A 25,713-nucleotide genomic window follows, 5' to 3' on the forward strand; every position below is an offset into this window, starting at 1 on the left:
CGCTGTAATAAAGCAGCTTATGTGAGGGAATAGTTTGAGGACAATAACACTTCTGAAATGGGCTGGCCTGCCCAGAGTCTCGATATGAACCAAATGGAACACTTTTCAGAAGAGTTAGAACGTCGACTTTCCTGAGAACCCACTCTCCAACATCATTATCTTTTCTGATCTCGGCTCTTGAGGAAGAATGGGCTGCCACTCCTCCACAGACATTTAGACAACTCACTAATAGTGTCCACATCATAGTTCAAGCCGTCATAAAAGCGAAGGGTAGACACACCTTATATTAATGTCCACTGATAATTGTTGTGATACTTTTCATCACATATTGTGTATGAGACAGCCATTTACATTAACAGACGCATCATACAGCACTCTTTCATTCCTATATTTCATAATGCTTTGCATTGTACGATAGAACCATAACGTCATAGCCAAGCCTCAAGTTGACTTTTCTTCTCTGTGAGCTTTAAATCCCCTTCCCAAGCTCCATTTGCTCCCCTTCATTGCTTGCTCATTGCACAGATTGACTAACATTGGAGATACTTCCGTCCTGCTCTAATCTTAAGCACTGCATCCCTATCATGCAGTCGCGCGGTCTGGGGTGCCTTGTTACGGTCCGCACGGCTCACCCCGTCGGAGGTACGAGTCCTCCGTTGGGCTTGGGTGTGTGTGTGAGTTGTCCTTAGCGTAAGTTAATTTAAGTTGGATTAAGTAGGGTGTAAGCCTAGGGACCGATGACTTCAGCAGTTTGGTCCCATAGTCCTGACCACATATTTCCAATTTTTTTTTTCGTGTAATGTACTTTGAACCGTGTACCTGCAGACTGGCTCTTACATATCACAACCATCTGAAGTAAGGAACTGTGGTTATCAATCCAACCGTTTGGTTAAGAAAAAAATAGTCTCTTTATGTGTTCTGCGTATCATTAAATACCCTCACCTCGCCCACAACGGATTCTTAATTCGTCGTCGCTATAGAGACAGACGCTGAATGTGTCTTAGGAAGGCATGTTAATGGAAAGTGATGAGGAAGTTCTCGTTTCCGTGCGGAATCACGCGTTTTTAATTATAACGTTTCTTTCGTCCGTCCTAACAAGGAAACATGGAACCGCGGCTAAAATTCACGCCCTACCAGCAACGTGCTGCTCTCGAGACAAATTATACGTTGTTATATTCCTCAAATTTACTGGAAAACTTTTGTTAACCAACATGGGTTAATCAATCTGCACTGATTAAATCAGTTAAATGAGGGTCGCCATCCTCTCATCGATCTCTGGGACGGTGTTAAAGCCCTTATTGCTTGTAAAAACCCAAATACATTGTCCACTCACATTAATGCGACCACCTGTCAGAAGTCTGAATAACCACCTGTTGTAAAGCGCATGCGCAGGAAAGGGGTCAATCAGATTGTGGAAGTACCGCCAGGGATGTGGAGGCATACCGACTACAGTGTCCTGGTCAGCTGTGCTGGGTTTCTCGGATGAAGATCCATGGCGCGAACATCCCGGTAGAGGTGGTCCCACAGATTTTGAACTGTATTTAAATCCGGGGACTTCAGGAAAGTACGGTAAACTCACCTTGGTGCTCGTCCAAACACACGAGTACGCTGTGAGCTGTGTGACATACTGCGTTGTCTTCCTGGTAGAAGTCATCGAGCAGGAGGGATGGACATGGTGAGCTAGGACTGATGTGTGATTGTGTTGATCCATTGCGCCTTTCAGAATGACGAGATCACGCAGAGAATGCCACGAAAATATTTCTGAGACTGTAACGCTCCTCAGGCCAGTACCGCTCGGACGATCGTTGCGGGGCCATACACGCCAAAGAGAGTCTGTCCGATGATTCATATGAAAAGGCCACCTGTCGCCACTCGGTGCGCATCTGCCTCCGGTACCGGCGTGCAAATTCCAGTGTTCTTCTCCAGCAAACAGCACTCAGCAAGGGAAGGTGCCTGCTGCAGAGATCCACACACGCAGCAACGTTCGCTGAACGGTCATTGAGAGGACAGTGTTGCTAGCCCCAAGGTTCATCTGGACGGTCAGTTGCTCAACGATTGCACGTCTATTGTATGTACACCTCTCCGGAGCCGTCGCTCACCGCTGTCATCTACGACCTGTGGTGCACGAAAGTAGCCTCCGCGCCGCTTATGGATACCGCCATTTCGCCATAAACGATGTACTTTAATCATGGCGGTACGAGAGCAGTTCACAAACTTAGCTGTTTTGGAAATGCTTCCACACTCAGCCGGCAAGCCATTAATGACGCTCCTTTGGAAATCAGGTATTCCGCTCCGTTTCCGCATTAAGGGGACTGCAGTGTTTCTCAACCCCCCCCCCCCCCCCCGTACCCCTCCAAAAATGGTTCAAATGGCTCTGATCACTATGGAACTTAACTTCTGAGGTCATCAGTCCCCTAGAACTTAGAACTACTTAAACCTAACTAACCTACGGACATCACACACATCCATGCCCGAGGCAGGATTCGAACCTGCGACCGTAGCGATCGTGCGGTTCCAGGCTGTAGCGACTAGAACCGCTCGGCCACTCCGGCCGGCTCCGTCCCCCCTCCCCCCGATCGACATGCTCCATACACTCTGTGATCAAAAGTATCCGGACACCCCCATAAACACACGTTTTTCATATTAGGTGCATTGTGCTGCCACCTACTGCCAGGTAGTTGTGCTGGGAAAGTCCCTGAGCTTCAAGCGCTAATAGAAAGCACAGAAGCTGAAATCGTTATAGGTACAGAAAGCTGGCTAAAGCCTGAAATAAGTTCTGCAGAAATTTTTACGATGTCTCAGACGGTGTTCAGGAAAGATAGATTAGGCAGAATTGGCGGTGGAGTGTTTGTGTCTGTTAGTAGTGGTTTATCTTGTAGTGAAGTCGAAGTAGATACTCCGTACGAATTGGTATAGGTGGAGGTTATACTTAGCAGCCGAACTAAGCTAATAATAGGCTCCTTCTACCGACCCCCAGACTCCGATGATATAGTTGCTGAACAGTTCAGAGAAAATTTGAGTCTCGTAACAAATAAATACCCAACTCATACGGTTATAGTTGGTGGGGACTTCAACCTTCCCTCAATATGTTGGCAAAAATACTTGTTCAAAACCGGTGGTAGGCAGAAAACATCTTCCGAGATTGTCCTTAATGATTTCTCTGAAAATTATTTCGAGCAGTTAGTCCACGAACCCACGCGAATTGTAAATGGTTGCGGAAACACACTTGACCTCTTAGCCACAAACAATCCAGAGGTAATAGAGAGCATCATGACTGATACAGGGATTAGTGATCACAAGGTCGTTGTAGCTAGGCTCAATACCGTTTCTTCCAAATCCACCAGAAACAAACGCAAAATAATTTTATTTAAAAAAGCGGATAAAATGTCACTAGAAGCCTTCCTAAGACACAATATCCATTCCTTCCGAACTGACTATGCAAATGTAGACGAGATGTGGCTCAAATTCAAAGATATAGTAGCTACAGCAATCGAGAGATTCATACCTCATAAACTGGTAAGGGATGGAACTGATCCCCCATGGTACACAAAACAGGCAATGGAAAAAGCATGCGAAGTTCAGAAGAACGCGAAATCCCGAAGATTGGCTAAAATTTACAGACGCGCGAAATTTGGCACGGACTTCAATACGAGATGCCTTTAATAGGTTCCACAACGGACCATTCTCTCGAAATTTGGCAGAAAATCCGAAGAAATTCTGGTCGTATGTAAAGTACACAAGCGGCAAGACGCGGTCAATACTTCCGCTGCGCAGTGTCGATGGAACTGTTACCGACGACTGTGCCGCTAAAGCGGAGTTATTGAACGCAGTTTTCCGAAATTCCTTCACCAGGGAAGACGAATGGAATATTCCAGAACTTGAAACACGAACAGCTGCTAGCATGAGTTTCTTAGAAGTAGATACCTTAGGGGTTGCGAAGCAATCGCTTGATACGGGCAAGTCTTCAGGTCCAGATTGTATACCGATTAGGTTCCTTTCAGATTACGCTGATACAATAGCTCCCTACTTAGCAATCATATACAACCGCTCGCTCACCGATAGATCTGTACCTACAGATTGGAAAATTGGGCAGGTCGCACCAGTGTTTCAGAAGGGTAGTAGGAGTAATCCATCGAACTACAGACCTATATCATTGAGGTCGGTTTGCAGTAGGGTTTTGGAGCATATACTGTATTCAAACATTATTAATCACCTCGAAGGGAACGGTGTATTGATACGTAATCAACATGGTTTCAGAAAACATCGTTCTTGTGCAACGCAGCTAGCTCTTTATTCGCACAAAGTAATGGCCGCTATCGACAGGGGATCTCAAGTTGATTCCGTATTTCTACATTTCCGGAAAGCTTATGACACCGTTCCTCACAAGCGACTTCTAATCAAGCTGCGGGCTTATGGGGTATCGTCTCAGTTGTGCGACTGGATTCGTGATTTCCTGTCAGGAAGGTCGCAGTTCGTAGTAATAGACGGCAAATCATCGAGTAAAATTTAAGTAATATCAGGTGTTCCCCAGGGAAGCGTCCTGGGACCTCTGCTGTTCCTGATCTATATAAATGACCTGGGTGACAATCTGAGCAGTTCTCTTAGGTTGTTCGCAGATGATGCTGTAATTTACCGTCTAGTAAGGTCATCCGAAGACCAGTATCAGTTGCAAAGCGATTTAGAAAAGATTGCTGTATGGTGTGGCAGGTGGCAGTTGACGCTAAATAACGAAAAGTGTGAGGTGATCCACATGAGTTCCAAAAGAAATCCGTTGGGATTACTCGATAAATAGTACAATTCTCAAGGCTGTCAATTCAACTAAGTACCTGGGTGTTAAAATTACAAACAGCTTCAGTTGGAAAGACCACATAGATAATATTGTGCGGAAGGCGAGCCAAAGGTTGCGTTTCATTGGCAGGACACTTAGAAGATGCAACAAGTCCACTAAAGAGACAGCTTACACTACACTCGTTCGTCCTCTGTTAGAATATTGCTGCGCGGTGTGGGATCCTTACCAGGTGGGATTGACGGAGGACATCGAAAGGGTGCAAAAAAAGGGCAGCTCGTTTTGTATTATCACGTAATAGGGGAGAGAGTGTGGGAGATATGATACGCGAATTGGGATGGAAGTCATTAAAGCAAAGACGTTTATCGTCGCGGCGAGATCTATTTACGAAATTTCAGTCACCAACTTTCTCTTCCGAATGCGAAAATATTTTGTTGAGCCCAACCTACATAGGTAGGAATGATCATAAAAATAAAACAAGACGAATCAGAGCTCGAACAGAAAGGTTTAGGTGTTCGTTTTTCCCGCGCGCTGTTCGGGACTGGAATGATAGATAGTATGATTGTGGTTTGATGAACCCTCTGCCAAGCGCTTAAATGTGAATTGCAGAGTAGTCATGTAGATGTAGATGTACTCCATATCAGCGACGTCAGTAGTCATTGGACATCGTGAGAGAGCAGAATGGGGCGCTCCGTGGAACTCACGGATTTAGAACGTGGTCGTCTGATTGGGTGTCACTTGTGCAATACTTCTGTAAGCGAGATTCCCACACTCCTAAACATCCCTAGGTCCACTGTTTCCGATGTGATCGTGAAGTAGAAACGTGAAGGGACACGTACAGCACAAAAGCATACAGGCCGACGTTGTCTCTTGACTCGCAGAGACCATCGACAGTTGAAGAGGGTCGTAATGTCGTAATAGGCAGACATCTATCCAGACCATCACACAGGAATCACAAACTGCATCAGGATACACTGCAAGTACTACGACAGTTAGGCAGCAGGTGAGAAACTGGAATTTCATTATCGAGCGGCTGCTCATAAGCCACACATCACGCCAGTAAATGCCAAACGACGCCTCGCTTGGTGCAAGGAGCGTAAACATTGGACGATTGAAAAGTGGAAAAACGTTGCGTGGAGTGACGAATCACGGTACACAGTGTAGCGATCCGATGGCAGGGTGTGCGTATGGCGAATGCATCTTTCAACACGATGGAGCACCTGTTCATAATGTACGGCCTGTGGCCGAGTGGTTACACGACAATAACATCCATGTAATGGACTCGCCTGCACAGAATCCTGACCTGAATCCTACAGAACGCTTTTGGGATGTTTTGGAACGCCGACTTCATGCCAGTCCACACTGGCCGACATCGATACCTCTCCTCAGTGCAGCACTGCGTGAAGAATGGGCTGCCATTCCCCAAGAAACCTTCCAGAACCTTATCGAACGTATGCCTGGGACAGTGGAAGGTGTCATCAAGGCTAAGGGTGGCCCAACACCATATCGAATTCCAGCATTACCGATGGAAGGCGCCTCGAAAGTTATTTTCATCTAGGTGTCCGGACAATTTAGATCACATAGCGTATACTCTCCGCTACTACAGCTGCCACCTGCGATTTGCGAATGGTTGATTTCGAGGATAGCGGATGGTCACATTAATGTGACTGTACTGTGTAGTTGCGGGGGATTTTGTAGGGTTTAGCAAAGGAACGGAGAAATGCATATGATATACGGGTATTATCATCAGGCATTGAGTATGAGAAAAAATTTGTGGTTGTGCATGTTACAGCTCATAATGATGTACCACTGGGAGGCAAGACAACTGGGAGTCTGTGGTCCGCGCTCACCTGTTGTCGGCGCACGCGTGCGTTTCGGCGCATCCGCCGAGCAGGCAGCAGCGGTTGCCCTTGGCTCGGTTGGAGGGGCAGGCCGCAGGCCGCCTCTGGCTCTCCACAGGCGACACCTGTTGCGCCAGCCGGCGGCTTTCGATCGCTCGCTGCAACAGCAGGCAGGCACAGTGCTCAGCACGAGAAGGCGGGCCCGCTGCTCCAAGTTCTCTGATGTATTTTACCATGGCTTCTCACTGTCCATCGCTCTAGCCACCCCTGTAACTCACTTTTTCCTCTGTGTCAAAATCGCTAATAGTTACAGAAGTACAAGTTCGTAGGCTTTCGGGAACTCGCTCACATTCCATAAAATTCTTCTGGTCTGTAGATGCCAAAAATATGTAAAATGATATACCAACAATTGGGCGCTATGGCAAGTAACATTCATCAGAGTATATATTAACATTGCCTCCAAGTCACTGCCGCTCGCCATGAACCATGGACTTTGCCGAGATAGAGTAGCTTACATGCTTGTACGATATAGATGGCCATAACGTAGATGCAACAACGGCAGAGTGGTATCTGTGGTGTAGGATCCACATAAACATTGCGTTCCTGAAGAGCAGCGGCAGTCTTTACAATAATTGAAGAGGCAAGTGTATGCATGACTGTACGATCTGGTGCTGTAACATTAGACAACATGGCTTTGCTATGATCGTACTGTGAACGGCAGAAAGCGGGGGGAGTGCAGCCATAATATTTCCCGAGGACGTGCAGATTTCGGTATTAAAAAAGATTTGCAGTTTGTTTTCATTTGAATTTTATTACAGAAAGTCTGCACCCCTGAAGCCTCTTTCTGACACGTTCACCATCCAAGTTAAGGCATGTAGTTTGGCAACATACCCGATTCGTAGAATGCGCCCAGTTTTTTACGTTTACCTTAATGTCACCGACACTTACAATGTGATGCCCAGCCAGAAATTTCTTGAAATGACATAACAAATGGGTCGCTCTGCAAGGAGAAGTGTTTCCAGCGAAATGAATCCAGCAGAGTCATCGTTACGCGTGCGCAATGTCACGCGTTGTCATGCACGAACAAAATACTAGAAGTCAGTAGTCGACGCCAAATAAGCAGCAATGAGTAACTGTTTCCAAGTGCGTTATTGCTCTGACGTTAAATTGCTGGTATGTTCATAGCTTGAAATGAGTCAAATAATGGGGCTGTTGTTAAGTACTGCCGTTGACAGTAGAATTAATATGAAGGCAACTTGTGTGATTTTACGAAATATTAGTACAGTGCATAATAATCAAATGCAGTTAAAAGAACGTAGGTTTATAAAGACGATAAACGCGAATACTGGAAGTGATATGTAGCTTCTATCGTCTGCCAACTAGACAACAAGTAGTCTTGGGAAAAAAACTGCAAGCAAATCCGTTTTTAACACTGTCTGAATTAAAATTAGAAAAAGAATTATGTGTGAAAATGATTACGGATCGCGATTGATAATGCTTTGTAAATAAAGTGAAACGCATCTTGTCTAAATATTTGAATATTTGCAGAAGGCTTAAGACAGGAAAAAATAATATCAGTTACTGAAACTTCCTGGCAGATTACAACTGTGTGCCGGACCGAGACTCGAACTCGGGACCTAGGACTTCCGTGGGCAAGTGCTCTACCAACTGAGCTACCCAAGCACGACTCACGGCCAGTCCTCACAGCTTTCATTCCGCCAGTATCTCGTCTCCTACCTTCCAAACTTCACAGAAGCTCTCCTGCGAATCTTGCAGAACTAGCACTCCTGAAAGAAAGGATATTGCGGAGACATGGCTTAGCCACAGCCTGGGGGATGTTTCTAGTTCGAGTCTCGGTCCGGCACACAGTTTTAATTTGCCAGGAAGTTTCATATCAGAGCACACTCCGCTGCAGCGTGAAAATTTCATTCTACATAACAGTTACTTACTACATGTTTCCGAGACCAGAGAGCAACGGAAATATTGCGTCATTCGTTAGTTACAGGCGTATTCAGTGATTTCAGTCGGTATGTACTGTTTATAAGTATTCGTTTTCACCTTGATCGTTATAAGCTTTAGATAGTTTCCTTTGTGTATAGGATTTGGCCGTGAGCGCAAGGATGCCTCCACTGAGAGTCAACTGGTGGTTAAGAGCTTTCTCAGGAGTTTCTGTTAAAGTGACCTAATTTTTTTGTGAAAACACTTATTTAGGACGGCAACAGAGAGTAATTCCAGCCCTGGTAGTTGGTTATTTTCTTCTCAGCCTCATCGATCGACCAGATCAGTCACAACTTTCGATATATATGCACGAGCATTGTCCTGCAAATTGATGAGCAGATTCCGCTGTAAGCGCCACCGCTGCTTTCTCTGTGGCAGTCTTTCAAAAACAGAAATGAGAGGTCTATACTTTCAGCAGAACCCGCCCATTATTTTGCAGGACATTGTTCAGGCACATATGACGCAGGTTGGGACTTGCAGTCGATGGAGCTGGGAAGTGCCTCACCACTCACCACTCGAAGCACTTGTGACTTCAACTTAATTCCTAAACTGAAGAGAGCCCTTCATTGTGTTCACTTCGGGACTGTTACACAGATTCGTCGGGCGATGAACCGGTCTCCTCGAACTGTCAACAGGATTGGCGCTACTAAATAGTATCCTATGACTCCCACATAGCTGGTAACGTGTTGTACACAATGGTAGTTATTACTCCAAAAGATAGTGAAACTTTGGAACATGTATGTATTTTGCATGCTCGTAAATGAGTAGTTACCGCTAATGACGTTCCAACCTACCTACTATACTCTTTCTTTCGTCGTTTACTTTCCATCAGTACTCTTGCTCAGGAACATGTCCATACTATTCATCGGGTTCTGTTACCCTCCGTCATTTTCACAGAGGGCAGAATCTCATCATAGTTATCTATTCATCGCGAATTTTAATTCATTTCTTTAGTTCTTACATTGCTCCCTCGATATATTGGCTGAGCAGTAACACGGAAAATTTGCATCCCTGCCCCTACACCTTTCTTAATTGATGCAAATATATATATATATATATTTACAGAGAACTGGGAAAAAATATGAATTTGATAGAAGACGTGGTGTTTTCTTTTAGGAAAGGTAAAGGTACCAGAAAGACAGTTCTGACGTTGCGTTTCACAATGAAATAAAGACTTAAGAAAAATGAAGACTATTCCTCGACGGAGGAAAAGCATTTTACAATGCAAAGTTTTGCACAATGTTTGAAATCCTCAGAAAAAAGTTGTGTATACTATAGCTGGAAACGTGTATTATACAGTATATATATATATATATATATATATATATATATCAGTCTTGCATTATTTTTTTGTTTCCCATATATCAGTCTTGCATTATTTTTTTGTTTCCCATATATATATATATATATATATATATATATATATATATATATATATATATATATATAACTGTATAATACACGTTTCCAGCTATAGTATACACAACTTTTTTCTGAGGATTTCAAACATCGTGCAAAACTTTGCATTGTAAAATGCTTTTCCTTCGTCGAGGAATAGTCTTTATTTTTCTTAAGTCTTTATTTCATTGTGAAACGCAACATCAGAACTGCCTTTCTGATACCTTTACCTTTCCTAAAAGAAAACACCACGTCTTCTATCAAATTCATATTTTTTCCCAGTTCTCAGTAAACTCGTATTATTCTTGTCAGTGACTTTGACACTTGATCTGTTAAGCTGCTCATGCAATAGATCCTTCTGTCTTCGGGACTGCATTGATGGCAGCTACGTCTGCATTCTCATAGATCCCGCATAACTTGAATAGTCGTTGGGTTGTCCAAGGATTTTATAAATTTTGCAAGTATATTGTTTATCGTTTCTGCCTTGTTTGATAATACATATTCCCAACGTCTGTCAAAATTTGACTGTGGATGCATTACGTCCTCCAAATCGTTGTAGATTACACCTTCTACCACTTCATGAGTAGTGGCTCTCAATGTACTCTTTTTTCACATCTTCGCTCTCTCGTCTACGCTTACTACGCTTACTTTAATACAAGCACACATTATTTTAAATTCTCCTAAACGCATTTTGACTTTCCTGCATGCCACTTCTGTTTTCCTGATGACAGTGTACTTTTAGATTAATCTTATTTTTCCTGCAACTATTTTCGTTTATCTTCCTTGCACTTGCGACTGATTTCATTTGTAAATAGTATGTTTACTTTCCTGAGTAATTTTTATTTGCTTCTTTTCTTAATCAATTGAATTATGTTCTGCTTCACGGGGTTAAAACTTGCTTAAATTAGTACAGAAGGATACTGCTCCAGGTATGGGTCATTGTGAGATTATATGAAAAAAATAAGAAAGGTTGTTTGTTTAGCTTTTTGGGATCTTGTTATAATCCCGTGGAAAACTGAATATTGTAAAGCTGACGTATTAATAAAATAAATGGATTCTTAAAATGAATCTGTGATCAGTACGAATTTTTTGCGAATAAAACCGAGTATATCGCTTAGCATGTTTTCATTTATGACGACGTTTCGAATTAAGTCATCATCAAATGAAAGTTTAGAAGTGCTAAAACAAAATTCAGTGTCAAGAGACAGAATGCCGATGTCCATGAGGGTCATGAAGTGTTGACACCTCCGTTAGGTATATTTTTAGTGCAACTGACACTGAACTTTGTTTCGCGAGCAGAAGTCGAAACGTCGTAATAAATCAAAATATACTGAGTGATGCCTGCGGCTTCATTCGACAAAGAAAGAAAAGTTAATGTTTGTAATCAATATTGAGAACATTTTCTGTTCTCCATTGAAGCCCTCGCTCCCGCCGTGCGGCTAGGCTGTGTGGTTAGATGTCTGCATACTCGGTGTGGGATAATTGAAACTGGACCGGATCCTCATGGAATATGCCATCGCCGTCGACACAGACATCAATGTAGCAGTGAAGATCACTTAATATATTCTCATTTATTAAACCATTTAAATTTCTTCCATCATAGGATTCACATTCTTGATGCAGTAATTAAGATATAAATTTCTATGGTAATCAATGAGATGACTTTTATGAAGATTTCTGTGGAACATTTCTGCAACAATGGAAAATCAAATGATGTCGTCTTACAAGTTACCAACATCCTATGTAAAGTTAGTCATATAATTCATTTATCAAGTGTTTGCTAATTCGACATTATTTTTAATCACCTAACCGTCCTATAGTTCTCGGTGGAACAACCATATATTTATGAGGAACGTTCCTAGTTTCAGTGATTTTGTATCGAACATTATAGCTCCACGTTGCAAATGGATAATAATTGCAACTAGGAACATAAGTTTTGCGAGACACTGTTGCTCAGTTCTGACGGGACAGACACTGATCTCGTAACATTTTTTTTCTGAGCGCTACATTGTCCATCAGGTACATAGACCCATAATGTTCGGTGTAAAATCATTGAATCTAGAAAACTTCCTTATAAATACATGCTTATTACACCGAGAAGAGCGTCGCGGTTAGATCACTAAAATAATGTCGACTTGATAAATGAACTATACGACTGATACTGTAGAATATGCTGATAACTTGTAACATGACTTCATTTGACTTTCTGTTGTTGCAGAAATGTTCCACAGAAAATTTCACAAAATCTGTTTCATTAATTACCTAAGAAATTTATAACTTACTTAATGTATGAAGAATGTGATATGCTATGTTGATTACTATATTGTTATTAATATCGAGTCATGGGTGATATCTACGTTCTTAATCCATGAAATATGTTGTCTGCTGCAGAGCGCCGTGTTCAACAGTGTGCTCTGAACAGTGTGGTAGGAAGCACTTGGGCCTGCACCGGCATTGTACTCCGTCGGCAGACTCGCTACAGGAAGCTGCCTATCCCGTACCACGGAGCGAGTTCACACGAAGTGCTGATGCGCGGACGTCCATCATACATCTCTTCGTCGTTTCAGCACCTTGATATGTTTACAGCTGTGCGACTTTCCGTGCGCACTAGGCGAATACAGCCGTTGCACGAAGAAACAAGAAGGCGCATGTATCGATGCAAAGTTGGGTAGGCCTCTGATTTGTGCGCACGGTTCACCGTTCGCAGACGCAAGAATCTCCCCATACCAGACGGGGAGACACGTGCTTTTACTTGTGTGTGGGACAAACACAGCCGGACGGCGACTACCCGCGAGGCGCACGGATGTAAAAGCACCTTTAGACTTCCCACACTACCCGGCCTGCTAGCACGCCAACAGCCCACAAGCTTCGCCATTTGCAAGACGCCAGACTATAAAAAACTGTTCTTTTTCAAAGTAGCTTATGCCAGATGTTATTCTCACATGCGGGCCGTATACTCGATAGAAGAATTCCCCGGTTCCCTATGTTGTTGCCGGCCGGGGTGGCCGAGCGGTTCTAGGCGCTACAGTCTGGAACCGCGCGACCGCTACGGTCACAGGTTCGAATCCTGCCTCGGGCATGGATGTGTGTGATGGCCTTAGGTTAGTTAGGTTTAAGTAGTTCTAAGTTCTAGGGGACTGATGACCTCAGATGTTAGGTCCCATAGTGCTCAGAGCCATTTTTTTGAACCTATGTTGTTCTTGTGGACTTCAGTCCAAATGCTGGTTATATGCAGTTCTCCATGATACTCTATCATGTGCAAGCATCTCCGAGTAACTACTGCAACCTATGTCCTTCTGAATCTGTTTAGTTATTCGTCTCTTGGTCTGATTTTACGGTTTTTACCCTCCGCGCTTACCTCCAATACTAAATTGGCGACCCCTTGATGCCTCAGAACGTGTCCTATCAACCGATTTCTTCTTCTAGTCAAGTTGAGCCACATATTCCTTTTCTCCGCAATTCTATTCTGTACCTCCTAATTAGATACACGCACGTAATCTGATATAAGCTTCTACATTCTTCAATTTGCCCTGTAGCCATTCCTGCTTAACCATTTTGCACTTCCTGTAAATCTCATTTTTGAGACTTTTGTATTCCTTTTCGCCGGCTTAATTTACTGCATTTTTATATTTTCTCCTTTCATCACTTAAATTCAATATATCTTGTGTTACCCAAAAATTTCTACTAGCCCTCGTCTCTTTACCTACTTAATCCTCTGCTGTCTTCGCTATTTCATCCCTCAAAGCTAACCGTTCTCCTTCTATTGCTTTCATTTCCCCTGTTCTTGTCACTCATTCCCTAACGCTACCAATGACAGCCCCTACATCCTCTCGTTCTTTCAGTTTATCGAGGTGACATCTCCTTAAATTCCTACCTTTCTGCAGTTCCTTCAGTTTTAATCTACAGTTCATAACCAATAAATTAGAGTCCGCATCGCTCCTGGAAACGTCTTACAATTTAAAACATAGTTCCTAAATCTCTGTCTTACCGTTATCAATATAAAGCATTCCGGTATCTCCAGGTCATTTTGACATATAAAGCCTTCTTCATGAATCTTAAACCAAGTGTTAGCTACGATTAAGTTATGCTCCATGCAAAATTCTACCAGGCGGCTTCCTCTTTCATTCCTTACCCACATTCCACATCCACCTACTATTTTTCCTTCTCTTCCTTTTCCTACTATCGAATAGCAGCAACCCATGACTGTTAAATGTTCATCTCACTTACCCATCTGAATAATTTCTTTTATCTGAATAATTTATTTCATCTCATCATACATTTCTTCAGTCTCTTCATCATCTGCTGATCTGGTTGACTTATAAACTTGTAATACTCTGGTAGGCGCGAGCTTCGTGTTTATCTTCGCTACAATATTGCGTCCACTATGCTGTTCGTAGTAACTTACCGAAGAGAACGCCATCATCATTTAACCATACAGTAAGCCTGCACGTTCTCAGGAAAAATTGCGGCATTAGCCTCCCCTTGCTTTCAGCCGTTCGCAAAACCACCACAGCAAGGCCGATTTGGTTAATTGTATAAGGCCAGATCAGTCCGTCATTCAGACTGTCACCCCTGAAACTACTGAAAAGTCTGCTACCCCTCTTCAGGAAGCACTCGTTTGTCTGGCCTCTCACCAGATACCCCTCCGTTGTGGTTGCACCTATAGTACGGCTATCTGTACCGCTGAGGCACGCAAGCTTCTCCTCCAACGGCAAGATCCATGGGTCATGGGGTTGCGGAATGTGCATAGTTACCTATACTGCGCCTATATAATTTCCTTACCTGTGTCCACAATGCAAACAGGCGGTATTCAGTACCGTGGTAAGTGCTGATAGTAATGATTTTATAAAAGACATCATATTTACGCTAGTAACACTTTCTTTGTTTCACGATCGCAATTTCGGCCTTAGGCCATTATCAAGTGAAGATGTTATGGCTATAAGGCCATGTCAACCTAAAATGAGCTGACGCATTTATATGTCGTTGTCACAACTATTAAATGTATTGGTGACGCTGTTACATACTGCGAGCACACATATCCATATGTCATAAAACAACACAGTCTGTAGACACTCATGTTCGTTAGGCCATCACTAAAGTGCGCGTCATTTACGACGGCGGCCGAGTTTAGGTTCGTTCTGCGCATCTGACGTCAGAAAACACAGTCAGCCAATGAACAGAGAACGACGTTGCCAGTGCTCCACTGCAGTGCAGAGCACGGACGAGTGTCTTCAGTTTTAGAAACGTTCAGTCGTAAATAAAGTAATTGAACAAAAGCAATGTCTTGATCGCAGACTTTCTTTTATAGAAAGTTTGAAAAAAGCATTCTTTATACCAATTGCTTCATATTCTATTAATTAATTAAACCAAAGAAGTAATAAGCCTCCTAATTCAGGCTATAGCAAGGAAAGGTGTTTGTATCATTCTCAGTAACCGCTTTTTCTCAATAAAGACCAGCGTTAATTGTTTCTTTCGTATTATACTTCGACGAAACATGAGTAATTCATAGTCATACCAACAGTGTTTGTCGGTATTTTGAGTGATATTTTCAAGGCCTCCAGGTGGCCTCTTGAAGGACGAGCTGCGTTAGCGTAATGGTTAAAGTGTTTGGCTGCTAAGCGAAAGGTTCTGAGTACGCCGGCACGGTGCTCAGCGTGCTCGGTCAGAGGGTTAGCTGCCCTCTGTAATAAAAAAACTGAGTGAATGGATCAATAACGAACTTCAACGGGCGTCAGGTGACGTCCACCATGAACAATTGAAACGAACTATAACGAACAAAATGAGATTACAAAAAACAAAATAAATAAATAAAATAAAAAAGTTCAAACCTTGTTCGGTGCTTAATATTTTCTTTGTTTAAAAACAACATCGAAGTGTCTTACTTCATGAATTTTGAATGTAATTTTTTGAAATTTCTAGTGGCAACTAAAATCGACCATACGTAAAATATACGCTGTGGACTTTTACCTCTGCGAACTCTTCAAAATTTCGTGCAATGGTTTGCTACATCTAATGCTGCACAATAACTGCGTTCAGCTTCGAAACAAAATTAAGTCATTTATGGGGGGAAGGTATCAGTCAAGAAGATGTGTAAAAATCAAATTTTTGGCCCAAATAGTTTTTGTGAAATCGAATTATGAATGTGTCAAAGCAGTCGAAACACCATGTGTCTGCACGGGCGAGCAGTGCAATGATGACAAAATCGCGCACAGCGCGGAATGCGGGGAGCACGTCCCTGTAGCAGCGAAAGGGTTAATGCGGCCGTGGTGGCTTTACTTCATAAACTGCGCGCTCCTCCCTAAACGTAAGTTTGGCGCTGCTTCTCTTGGAGCGTGCAACTGGCAACGCAGCAATCTGCCGCGTCTTGGGCGGGCATGCGAGAACCGCCAAGATAAAAGAATTGAACTATAGTCACATATGCACTAAACTACAGCATGACTGTGAATCCCAGGTATAAAAAGCTACCTAATGATTGGTTTCTTCAGTGTATACTTCTTGATGCTGTCGTCAGATTTATTCGTAAAAGTAGCTATTACTGCTGATATATTCAAGTATCCGCACCCGGGAGTATCTCTACGTCTCGACAAGGGCCCCACGGGCTGGCAGGGCGGATGTGCTGCCACATGGGAGGTTACCTGCGCGATCCGGTGCGGCAGACAGGCGCGGATGGCGAGCGCGAGGGCGACGTAGAAGGCGGCGGCGACGGCGGCGCGCGGCTCCAGCGGCGAGTGCAGCAGCGGCACGGCCGCCATGCCCCAGTCGAAGCAGAGCGCCGTGGGGCACAGCAGCAGGTGCAGCCAGCTGAAGGCGGGCAGGTAGGACAGCGAGAGCGCGCGCGTCACCAGCCGCGGCGCGCGCGACGCCGGGTTGTCCGCCGCCGACCACTGCACGCCGCCCCCGCCGCCCCCGCAGGCCGCCGCCAGCGCCAGCCGCGCCGCCGCCAGCGCCGCCAGCGACGCCGACGCCACGCACAGCGACCGCAGCGCCCGACGCCCGCGGCGCTGTGGGCCGCGTCGCGAGGATCGTCACACCAGCCACTCCCGTCTACGTCTACATCTACAGGGTTTGTCAGAAATACGGAAACACAGCGAGAAATGCATGCTTGAACATAAATGCAGCTGCTGGCGAACTGAAGGGGACACTTTAAGGCGGATGGTCGTCTTCGGTTCATTGGTAGAATTTTCGTAAGATGTGGTTCATCTGTAAAGGAGACCGCTTATAAAACACTAATACGACCTATTCTTGAGTAGTGCTCGAGCGTTTGGGATCCCTATCACGTCGGTTTGAGGGAGGACATAGAAGCAATTCAGAGGCGGGCTGCTAGATTTGTTCCTGGCAGGTTTGATCATCACGCGAGTGTTACGAAAATGCTTCAGTCTCTAGAGGAAAGGAGGCGTTCTTTTAATGAATCGCTACTGAGGAAATTTAGACAACCGGCCTTTGAGGCTGACAGCAGTACAATTTTACTGCCGCCAACTTATATTAAGCGGATAGACCACAAAGATAAGATAAGAGAGAAGGGCTCACACAGAGGCATATAGGCAGTCATTTTTCCCTCGTTCTGTTTGGGAGTGGAACAGGGAGAGAAGATGCTAGTTGTGGTACAAGGTACCCTCCACCACCCACCGTATGGTGGATTCCGGAGTATGTATGTAGATGTAGATTGTATGTCCTATACAGCCAATGTTACATTATCAAATTTAGTGAAACTTTTAAGACACCAACTTACAATTTTCCATAATTATTGAATGCACCTTTCTAGATATCCTGAAGTAGAATTATTACTAAAATGGTATTGTGGGTTCTGTTTTTTTTTTCAAACAGTCAATTTTTTGACAGAATTTTGTAAATAAATAAACATAAAAAAACAACTCAGGATATTTTAGTTATTCTAGTTCCATATGTGTTGAATCTCACACTTGGAATGCTGTGAACGTTTCATTCTCCACCACTAGTATCTTTTTAGGAAACGGATCATTTATTGCAAAAAGTGTAGATCAGAAATGTTGTTGTTGTGGTCTTCAGTCCTGAGACTGGTTTGATGCAGCTCTCCATGCTGCTCTATCCTGTGCAAGCTTCTCCATCTCCCAGCACCTTCTGAATCTGCTTAGTGTATTCATCTCTTGGTCTCCCTCTACGGCTTTTACCCTCTACGCTGCCCTCCAATACTAAACTGGTGATCCCTTGATGCCTCAGAACATGTCCTACCAACCGATCCCTTCTTCTAGTCAAGTTATGCCACGAACTCCTCTTTTCCCCAAAGATACTGAAGTTTAAAACTTCTTTTTATTACAAATTCTTATACAGACTTACATTTATGGGTCTTTTATGCACTAGAATTGCCCTGCCCCATAGTCTGTGTCTTCTTCAGTGTCACAAAAGCCAGTACTTGCCTCCTCCTTTTCTTTCTTGCTTCTTTTGTCATTTGCTGAGCAGGTAACTCTGCTTCACATACACGAAGCTCATCCAGTTCCCAAAGTCCTTTAGCTGTGTTCTGTTCAAATCTTACCCCTAACTTCTGCACAACCTTTTCTTTCATAGTTCCCGCCATTAAAAGTTATTACAGCATCAGACACTGCTAACTTTAGATTCATAAGGCCAACAAATACATTTTTATGCACACGGCACCACATTCTCGGTCTCCCATGTAAACACTTATTTAGTAGCTCAGGATTTGCCAGATCTCTGTAAATATGTTTGATTGCCTCCATTACTGCCAAAGGAAGAGAATGTTTATGTGTAAATTCATATAGGGTGCCAGAACATTCAGCATACCTATATTTACACCAAGTATTTCGTGGAGGTGGACACAAAGCATGACATAGCTTCTCGTCGATGTTTTCAAGTACTTCAGAAGAAAATGCAGGTCTCACATATCCGTTACCCGCAAATTTGCTTTTTTTGATGTTACTTTTACTCAAAGTCACTTTATATGGCAAAGATTCTTTGTCACGGACGTGTGTTTTTGCATGGTTCAAGGTTTCCATAAGGGCCGAGAAGTCGTTTTAGATGACTCACGCGCGTGGCGCCCCTCAGCATCAACCACGGATGAAAAAGTACGTAATCTGATTAGGTCTGACCGTCGGTTGAGTATTCGGTCATTTACTGAAACTGTAGGAATTGAAAAAAAGAGCATAAGGGAAATTTTACATAACCAATTTAACATGACAAAAGTGTACTCTGCCGTAAATTAACAGGATCGAACAAAAAGAAGCTCGTGAAGATCTGTGTACTGTCACTTTCAATACAATTGAAAATTGTCCTAATTTTCTGGAAAGACTGATAACATGTGACGATTCTTGGTTTTTCACTTATGATCCAGAAACTAAGCGACAGTCCATGAAGGAAGGCCACAGTGCCGCCGAAAGCGAAAAAAGCTGGAATGTGCTAATTGAGATTCAAAGTGATGATGATTCTTTTTTCAATATTCATAGAACTGTATATATTCACTGGGTTCCTGAGGATCAAACGGCTGATATTACTACCTTGAGGTTCCTGCTCAAAATGCGAAAAGAACGACCCGAATTGTGGAAGAACGACCCATGGACCTTGAATCAAGTCAACACACAGGCTCATACCGCATTGTCTGTTAAGGGGCTTCTAGCGATGTACAGTATCCAATTGTTAGACAATCCTCAGTCGCCTGACCTAGAACCATGTGACTTTTATCTTCGCCACAAGGTCAAATCTGCCTTAAAAGAAACAAGATATCTGTTTGTTGAAGCAGTGAAAGGAAAAGCGGCACGGGATATCAAGCAGCTCACAGAGGAAGACTTCCAGCACTGTACCATCAATGGAAAATTCGCATAGAGTGTCGCAGAGATAGAGGAGGGGAGTATATTGATGGGGACAATAGCTAAATAGGTACGTTTCTGAAATAAAACATTTTACAGCAATAATCCAGTTATTTTATAGCCTCACCTAGTAATACGTTAATATGATCGTTTGTAGACTCCTTAGCTGTAGTCTACAAGTAGTGCAGGTTATCCGTTTCTCCACAGGCGTCGGCTGTCGCAGTACAATTCCCGTACCGTGTGGTGGCCGTTCACTGATTTCAGTTGACTTCTGATGTTGGCGACAGATACATGTGACTCCATACTCTATATCAAGACTTTTATTTCTGACGTTCGGCTGATGGGCTGTGTCTGAAACGCGTCAACAAATTAGGATTTTCGGAACAGCAAATGACCAGTTACTCTAGATACCTATTCAGCAGTGGGATAAGCTGCCAAGTTACGTCATGGTTGTAGGGCTCCTGCGTGATTTCATGTCGCGTCTCAAGGCAATAAATGAAAAGTATATTTTACTTCAAATCGGTTTTTTGTTTCTCAAAATGTTTCCCTTTAAAATTTATGCACTTTTGCCTGCATTCCAGCCAGGTCCGGAAACGTTCTCTAAACTCTGATCTTGGAGCCCAAAAATATGATTTTGGAAGAAAGTTGTCCGCGCGTATTCTGTTTGGCGTAAGGGAACAAAAAGACGCAGTGAGATAGTTTCCATAGCTGCATTGTCATAATGCAGGCTGGTGAGATGTTTGCTGTTGCTTTTGTTGATACCATTGATGACTTGAGGAAAGCAGTTCCATAACCGTTCTCCATTTCTCGTTCTTAGGTCAGTGCAAATGAATGGGTCACGCCCACTGTAACTAAAGAAACAAACAGCCAATTTCTGGGATGTTCCTCACTGACGAACTTCATTTGTTGCTTATGGTTCATCTCAGACGACGCAGAGACATGATAGCTGTTTATTTTTCACTTCGCATGAATATATAAAGTTAAGTTTCCCCTGCTGTACGATGTGGTATACGGATTTGAACTTCTCCAGTGTAATTTTTTTGAGCTTTCCCGTACAGCAGTTGACCCGAGACAGGTTTTGAGGCTTGAGCAAATTATGCAGAAGCCTTTGGGAACAGATCTTTGTTGCAGCTGAATGTTTGTGCTTAAATAACTGTACTACACTCTTCTATAGGCCCGAGGATTCCGTTTATGATACGGTAAGTCTCTTACAGGAACGACTGAAATATCAATGTTTTGCAATCAAGCTTTCACATACATTCAAAATGTAATGGAATCAGTAACGCACATTACATATTCAACATATAACAAGAAAGTAATTATGTAATTGTATCACAAACAATTATATCATTATTTAATTATGTAGCCATTATTCATTTAATGCTGTCAACTTTATACTCGTATGGCATATAAAGTTTAATTTCTATTAAACATTTATGTACACTATAAGAACCTCTGGAAAATTGCCTAATGTCGAAATTTAAACAAACTTAGTTTCCGTTAACTCATTAAGAACTACAGTGTACAGAATTTTCCCAGTTATTCAAGTGCTTATCTTACATTTATACAAACCGTAAGAAAGCTACTACGTGCATACACTGTTTAAAAAGTTTCTGTGCGACTACCTAACGATACGTTTACAAAACCGCAGATGACGGCAGACTGGGTAGCGTCTTCCTATGTCCAAGTACACGTTACACGAAACTGAGTTCATTTCTAACTGAGACTTACAGTTTTTGTGCAGAAACCACAACTATTCATGCAGCTTTTCTTGCAGGGCCTCAGATTAGAAACATTTTGATATTAACGGATTGTAAACGCTTGCTCAAAGATATGCAGACACCAGCGCTTCTCAAGAAAGCTAATTCACTGTTAATGGACATTATGAAAGCCACCAAGGAAAATAAAACTATCTGTCTCTCGGGAAATAGGATAAAACGTAAGTGGATGAAGGAACACGCTAAAATTAATGTAATTAAGTAATCGATGAGTTACAAAGACCACTACTCAGAGTGGCAGAGTTAAAAACAGCTTATTGCCATCATTAGACCTGTTAGGTACGTTATGTAAAACAAGCCACCAATAGGAAGATTAATGTAAATCATCGGTATGTAGTGAAAGGCAATATACCGGAAAAATACGTCGATCTGGAAAATTTAAGGACGATATAGATCAAAGTAAGATAACATATTAACTATTCGGTAGACACGAATGAATGTGCGGGAGCACGTTGCCAGAGGTCCCTAGTGGTGCACAGAGAGCGGAAAGTCACATGGCGTGGGGTGTGCGTGACTATAGCGTCAAATGGACCAGGCCCCACAACACGAGGCAGTCGAAGGAACAGCAAAACATCATATGTGTCAATAAGCAAGCAGCCACGGTGCGCTGTGGTGTTCTTCATTACAACATCACCCGTAGATATCGTATCGATGACTTCACACGGGGAAGAATAATCGGGGAAGTGAAAGAAGGACAAAGTGTGACAAGTGTAGGCCACAAGTTTGGGACTGCTCGCAGTATTGTTTCATGTTCATGGAAAACGCTCTGAACAACATATACCGCCGCGCGGGATTAGCCGAGCGGTCTTGGGCGCTGCAGTCATGGACTGTGTGGCTGGTCCCGGCGGAGGTTCGAGTCCTCCCTCGGATATGGGTGTGTGTGTTTGTCCTTAGGATAATTTAGGTTAAGTAGTGTGTAAGCTTAGGGACTGATGACCTTAGCAGTTAAGTCCCATAAGATTTCACACACATTTGAACAACATATACCGCTGCCCTAAGGAGATGAAGTAGCGAGCACGGTCAACTACAGCAGCCGATGAAGCGGGTGCAATTGCACCTACATTTAACAGGATTGCAAGTCACGCCATCTGACACTCCACAGTGGCACGGAAACCGCCTGGAGGGAGAGGGGCGGGGCGAAAGGGTGGGGAAACTTTGTCCAGTAACCAGTACGTAGTGTTCCGCTGACACCGCAAATCGGGGGCACCTTTTGCACTGGTGGATACAGACCAGGGACTGAACCTTATAGGAGAGGGATCGCGTGCTGGTCTCGGTTGTGAGCAGGTTCAGTCTGAGTAGCGATTTTAGACGTACTCTCATATGGTAACAGGTGGGGATACGTTATGCACCCAGGAATATGATCGAATATGATTGTTTTGGTATAGGGAGGTATAATATTGCATGGACATAGACACCTCAGAATCTTTGAACACGGTACAGTCACAGGACAACGTTATTGTGTCACTACAGTCCTTCTCCAGGTGGGCCTTTTCAAGGGTGTATTCGGCCCTGACTTCAGTTTTAGGTTTCCGTTCTTAAATCGATAGAATCGTAGTCTTAGAGGGTCACTTCGTTGTCTGTCAGTCAGTCTGTCTGTCTGTCTGTGGGACTTTTTCTTAGGAACGGTCGGAGATATCAAATTGAAATACATGTCACTTTCTACAGTCTCTTGGTGGTGTGGACATCTAAGCTTATATGTCAATGCACTTAAAAGATACGGCCATTTATGTCACAAATTTTGTCCCAAAATCACTCATCAAAACCTATTGGGTACTTACCGTTGTCCTAGAAGCGTGAAATTTTACAACAAGCAAAAATTCAGAGTACAAATAAAGGAAGAAATTCTAAAATTCTTAATTTGTATTTATATAACATACATTTTTTGCATTTGTTTTCCGTCTTTCTGTCTGTTCTTCTATTAAAACCCCTTTGCTCTGTATCAAACTGAAATTTATGTCAGGTGCTAAGACGTATTCCGTTTCCCGTCAAATCACCGAAGTTAACTCCTGTCGGGCTCGACCAGCACTTGGATGGGTGACCATCCGGTCTGCCGAGCGCTGTTAGCAAGCGGGGTGCACTCAGCCCTTGTGAGGCAAACTGAGGGCTACTTGATTGAGAAGTAGTGGCTCCAGTGTCGTAAACTGACATACGACCCGGAGAGCGGTGTGCTGACCACATGCCCCTCCATATCCGCATTCAGTGACGCCTGTGGGCTGAGGATGACACGGCAGCAGGTCGGCACCGTTGGACCTTCCAAGGCCTGTTCGGACGGAGTTTACTTTAATTTAGTTTGTATTGTCTGTTGGTAGTGCAAAAACCTAAGCTTCTAAGTCAATGCACTGAAAATATACCATTTATGTCATATAATATTTTGATGCTCTCCTTGCTTGTAAAAACGAAAAGGTAAACAATCTGTATACACGTCGGCCCTGGTGGTCCAGCGGAAAAGCGCTTGCCTGGAAACCGGGAGGCTGAACGCGGATGTTTGTCTTAGTTATAATCTAAGCTTTATCTCTCAATGATGTGAGGAGGCACCAGAAACAACGCGTGGTTTCGGATTCCACGTTAAACTGTAGGTTCCCCATTCCCGGTTGCATAACTGTGGTAGGTTACGGACACGGAAGTCGCTGAAGTGGCGTCCAGTAGAAAGACCTGCACCATGCCACTACGCCACACACACGTATTCCTAGTATCAATGTACATAATTAAGTTTCGTGTGGAACTCTCGGATCGTGAGTTGTCCTGTGTATCTGAATAACACTACAGCGTCGCATCGAACAGTGGCGGTGTTGGGAGCTTTGGGAGCTCGTGGAGTGATAGCACATTCGGCGAATGACTGACCTACTGGTTTCTCCGGCATAAATTCCATCGAGCACGTGTGGGATGGACTGGGCAGACATAATCCAGCACGTCCACATGCACCAATGACCATCCAGCAGTTGTCAACCGCACTGGTGGAGGAATGGAAATACCGCATCACAAGAACGGCTTATCAACTGTGTGGCCAGTACGGGAGCACGGTGCAGAGCACGAACTGCTGTCTGTGGCCAACACACACCGTGTTAAGGACCATGTTCCGCCTCGCCTTTAGTAATGTGCAGGGGACGATCATAAATCTCTGTGACTTCAGATTAAGTATCGTTTCTGAATGTAAGTGCCATTTCTGTAAGACGTAGCATATTTAATTGAGATACCTTCTGTACTACACTGTAACAGTTCTTCCTATGTATGGTGCAAACTTACATCGAGCTATGTTACTTAGCAGTGATACGCCATGTGAAAATAACTTTCGCCGTGAAGCTTTGCACATCAGTGTACATGCCATTATTTCCTCGAAGTCATTTTGCCACACAATTAAGGCAAATAAAAAGGTAGTAAGTTCCATAATTAGTAGTCATCAACGGCATGAAGATGTGAAAAGCAATGGAAGTAAACTGTATTGTAGACACATAATGTGTATCCACAAGGCATGTGGCTTGTGGATGAATATCTCATCAATGCCAAAAGATTGAGGGTTAGTCCTCAACTCGAATCTCTGGGAGGAGACCACGAGGAAAAGATTGAATAACCAACGGCAGGATAATATTCTACGAGGCGGAGGATAGAATGTAAGAAGTTCATACGTAACAGGAAAGCTACAAAATCTGTAAAGGGAAATGAAAAGAGTCGGTCTAGTTGTAGACTGAGTCAATGAAGTTCAATAGAAAGAAGACAAGACGAAAGTAGGGTAATATCAACAGTAGCAGAAACTGGTATAACGGGAGTAGCATTCGTTATGAATAGGAAAGCAGGCCAGAGAGTCAGCTACTGTGAACAGCTAAGTCACTAGATTGTTCTTATCGAATTAGACAGCAAGCCAACGTCGACAGCAATAGTTCCATAAGCTGCGACATCGTCGCGAAAAAACACAGTGACCTGTATATGTAATAAGTTCCTTTAATTTACGTCTATGGTCACAATCCTTTTTGTTTAACAGATTACCGGTTTCGGTCTTTAATGACCATCATCAGACCTGTTTCATAAAAAGAGCACTAGATTAGGACTTTGTTTTTATGAAACAGATCTGATGATGGTCATTAAAGACCGAAACCGGTAATCTGTTAAACAAAAAAGATTGT

General features: G+C 43.4%; 1 protein-coding gene across 1 annotated transcript in view; it reads right to left on the reverse strand.

Annotated features, from left to right (window-relative positions):
- Positions 1 to 25,713, reverse strand: part of LOC126419638 (protein O-mannosyl-transferase TMTC2-like) — a 188,849-nt gene that overhangs the window by 104,544 nt on the left and 58,592 nt on the right. Inside the window, exon 5 of the mRNA XM_050086826.1 lies at positions 6,637 to 6,785. Within this exon, the coding sequence (XP_049942783.1) occupies positions 6,637 to 6,785 (149 nt within the window). The remainder of the gene's footprint in view (positions 1 to 6,636; positions 6,786 to 25,713) is intronic.

The sequence above is a fragment of the Schistocerca serialis genome, chromosome 9, assembly GCF_023864345.2.
Source record: "Schistocerca serialis cubense isolate TAMUIC-IGC-003099 chromosome 9, iqSchSeri2.2, whole genome shotgun sequence".
Classification (NCBI taxonomy): domain Eukaryota; kingdom Metazoa; phylum Arthropoda; class Insecta; order Orthoptera; family Acrididae; genus Schistocerca; species Schistocerca serialis.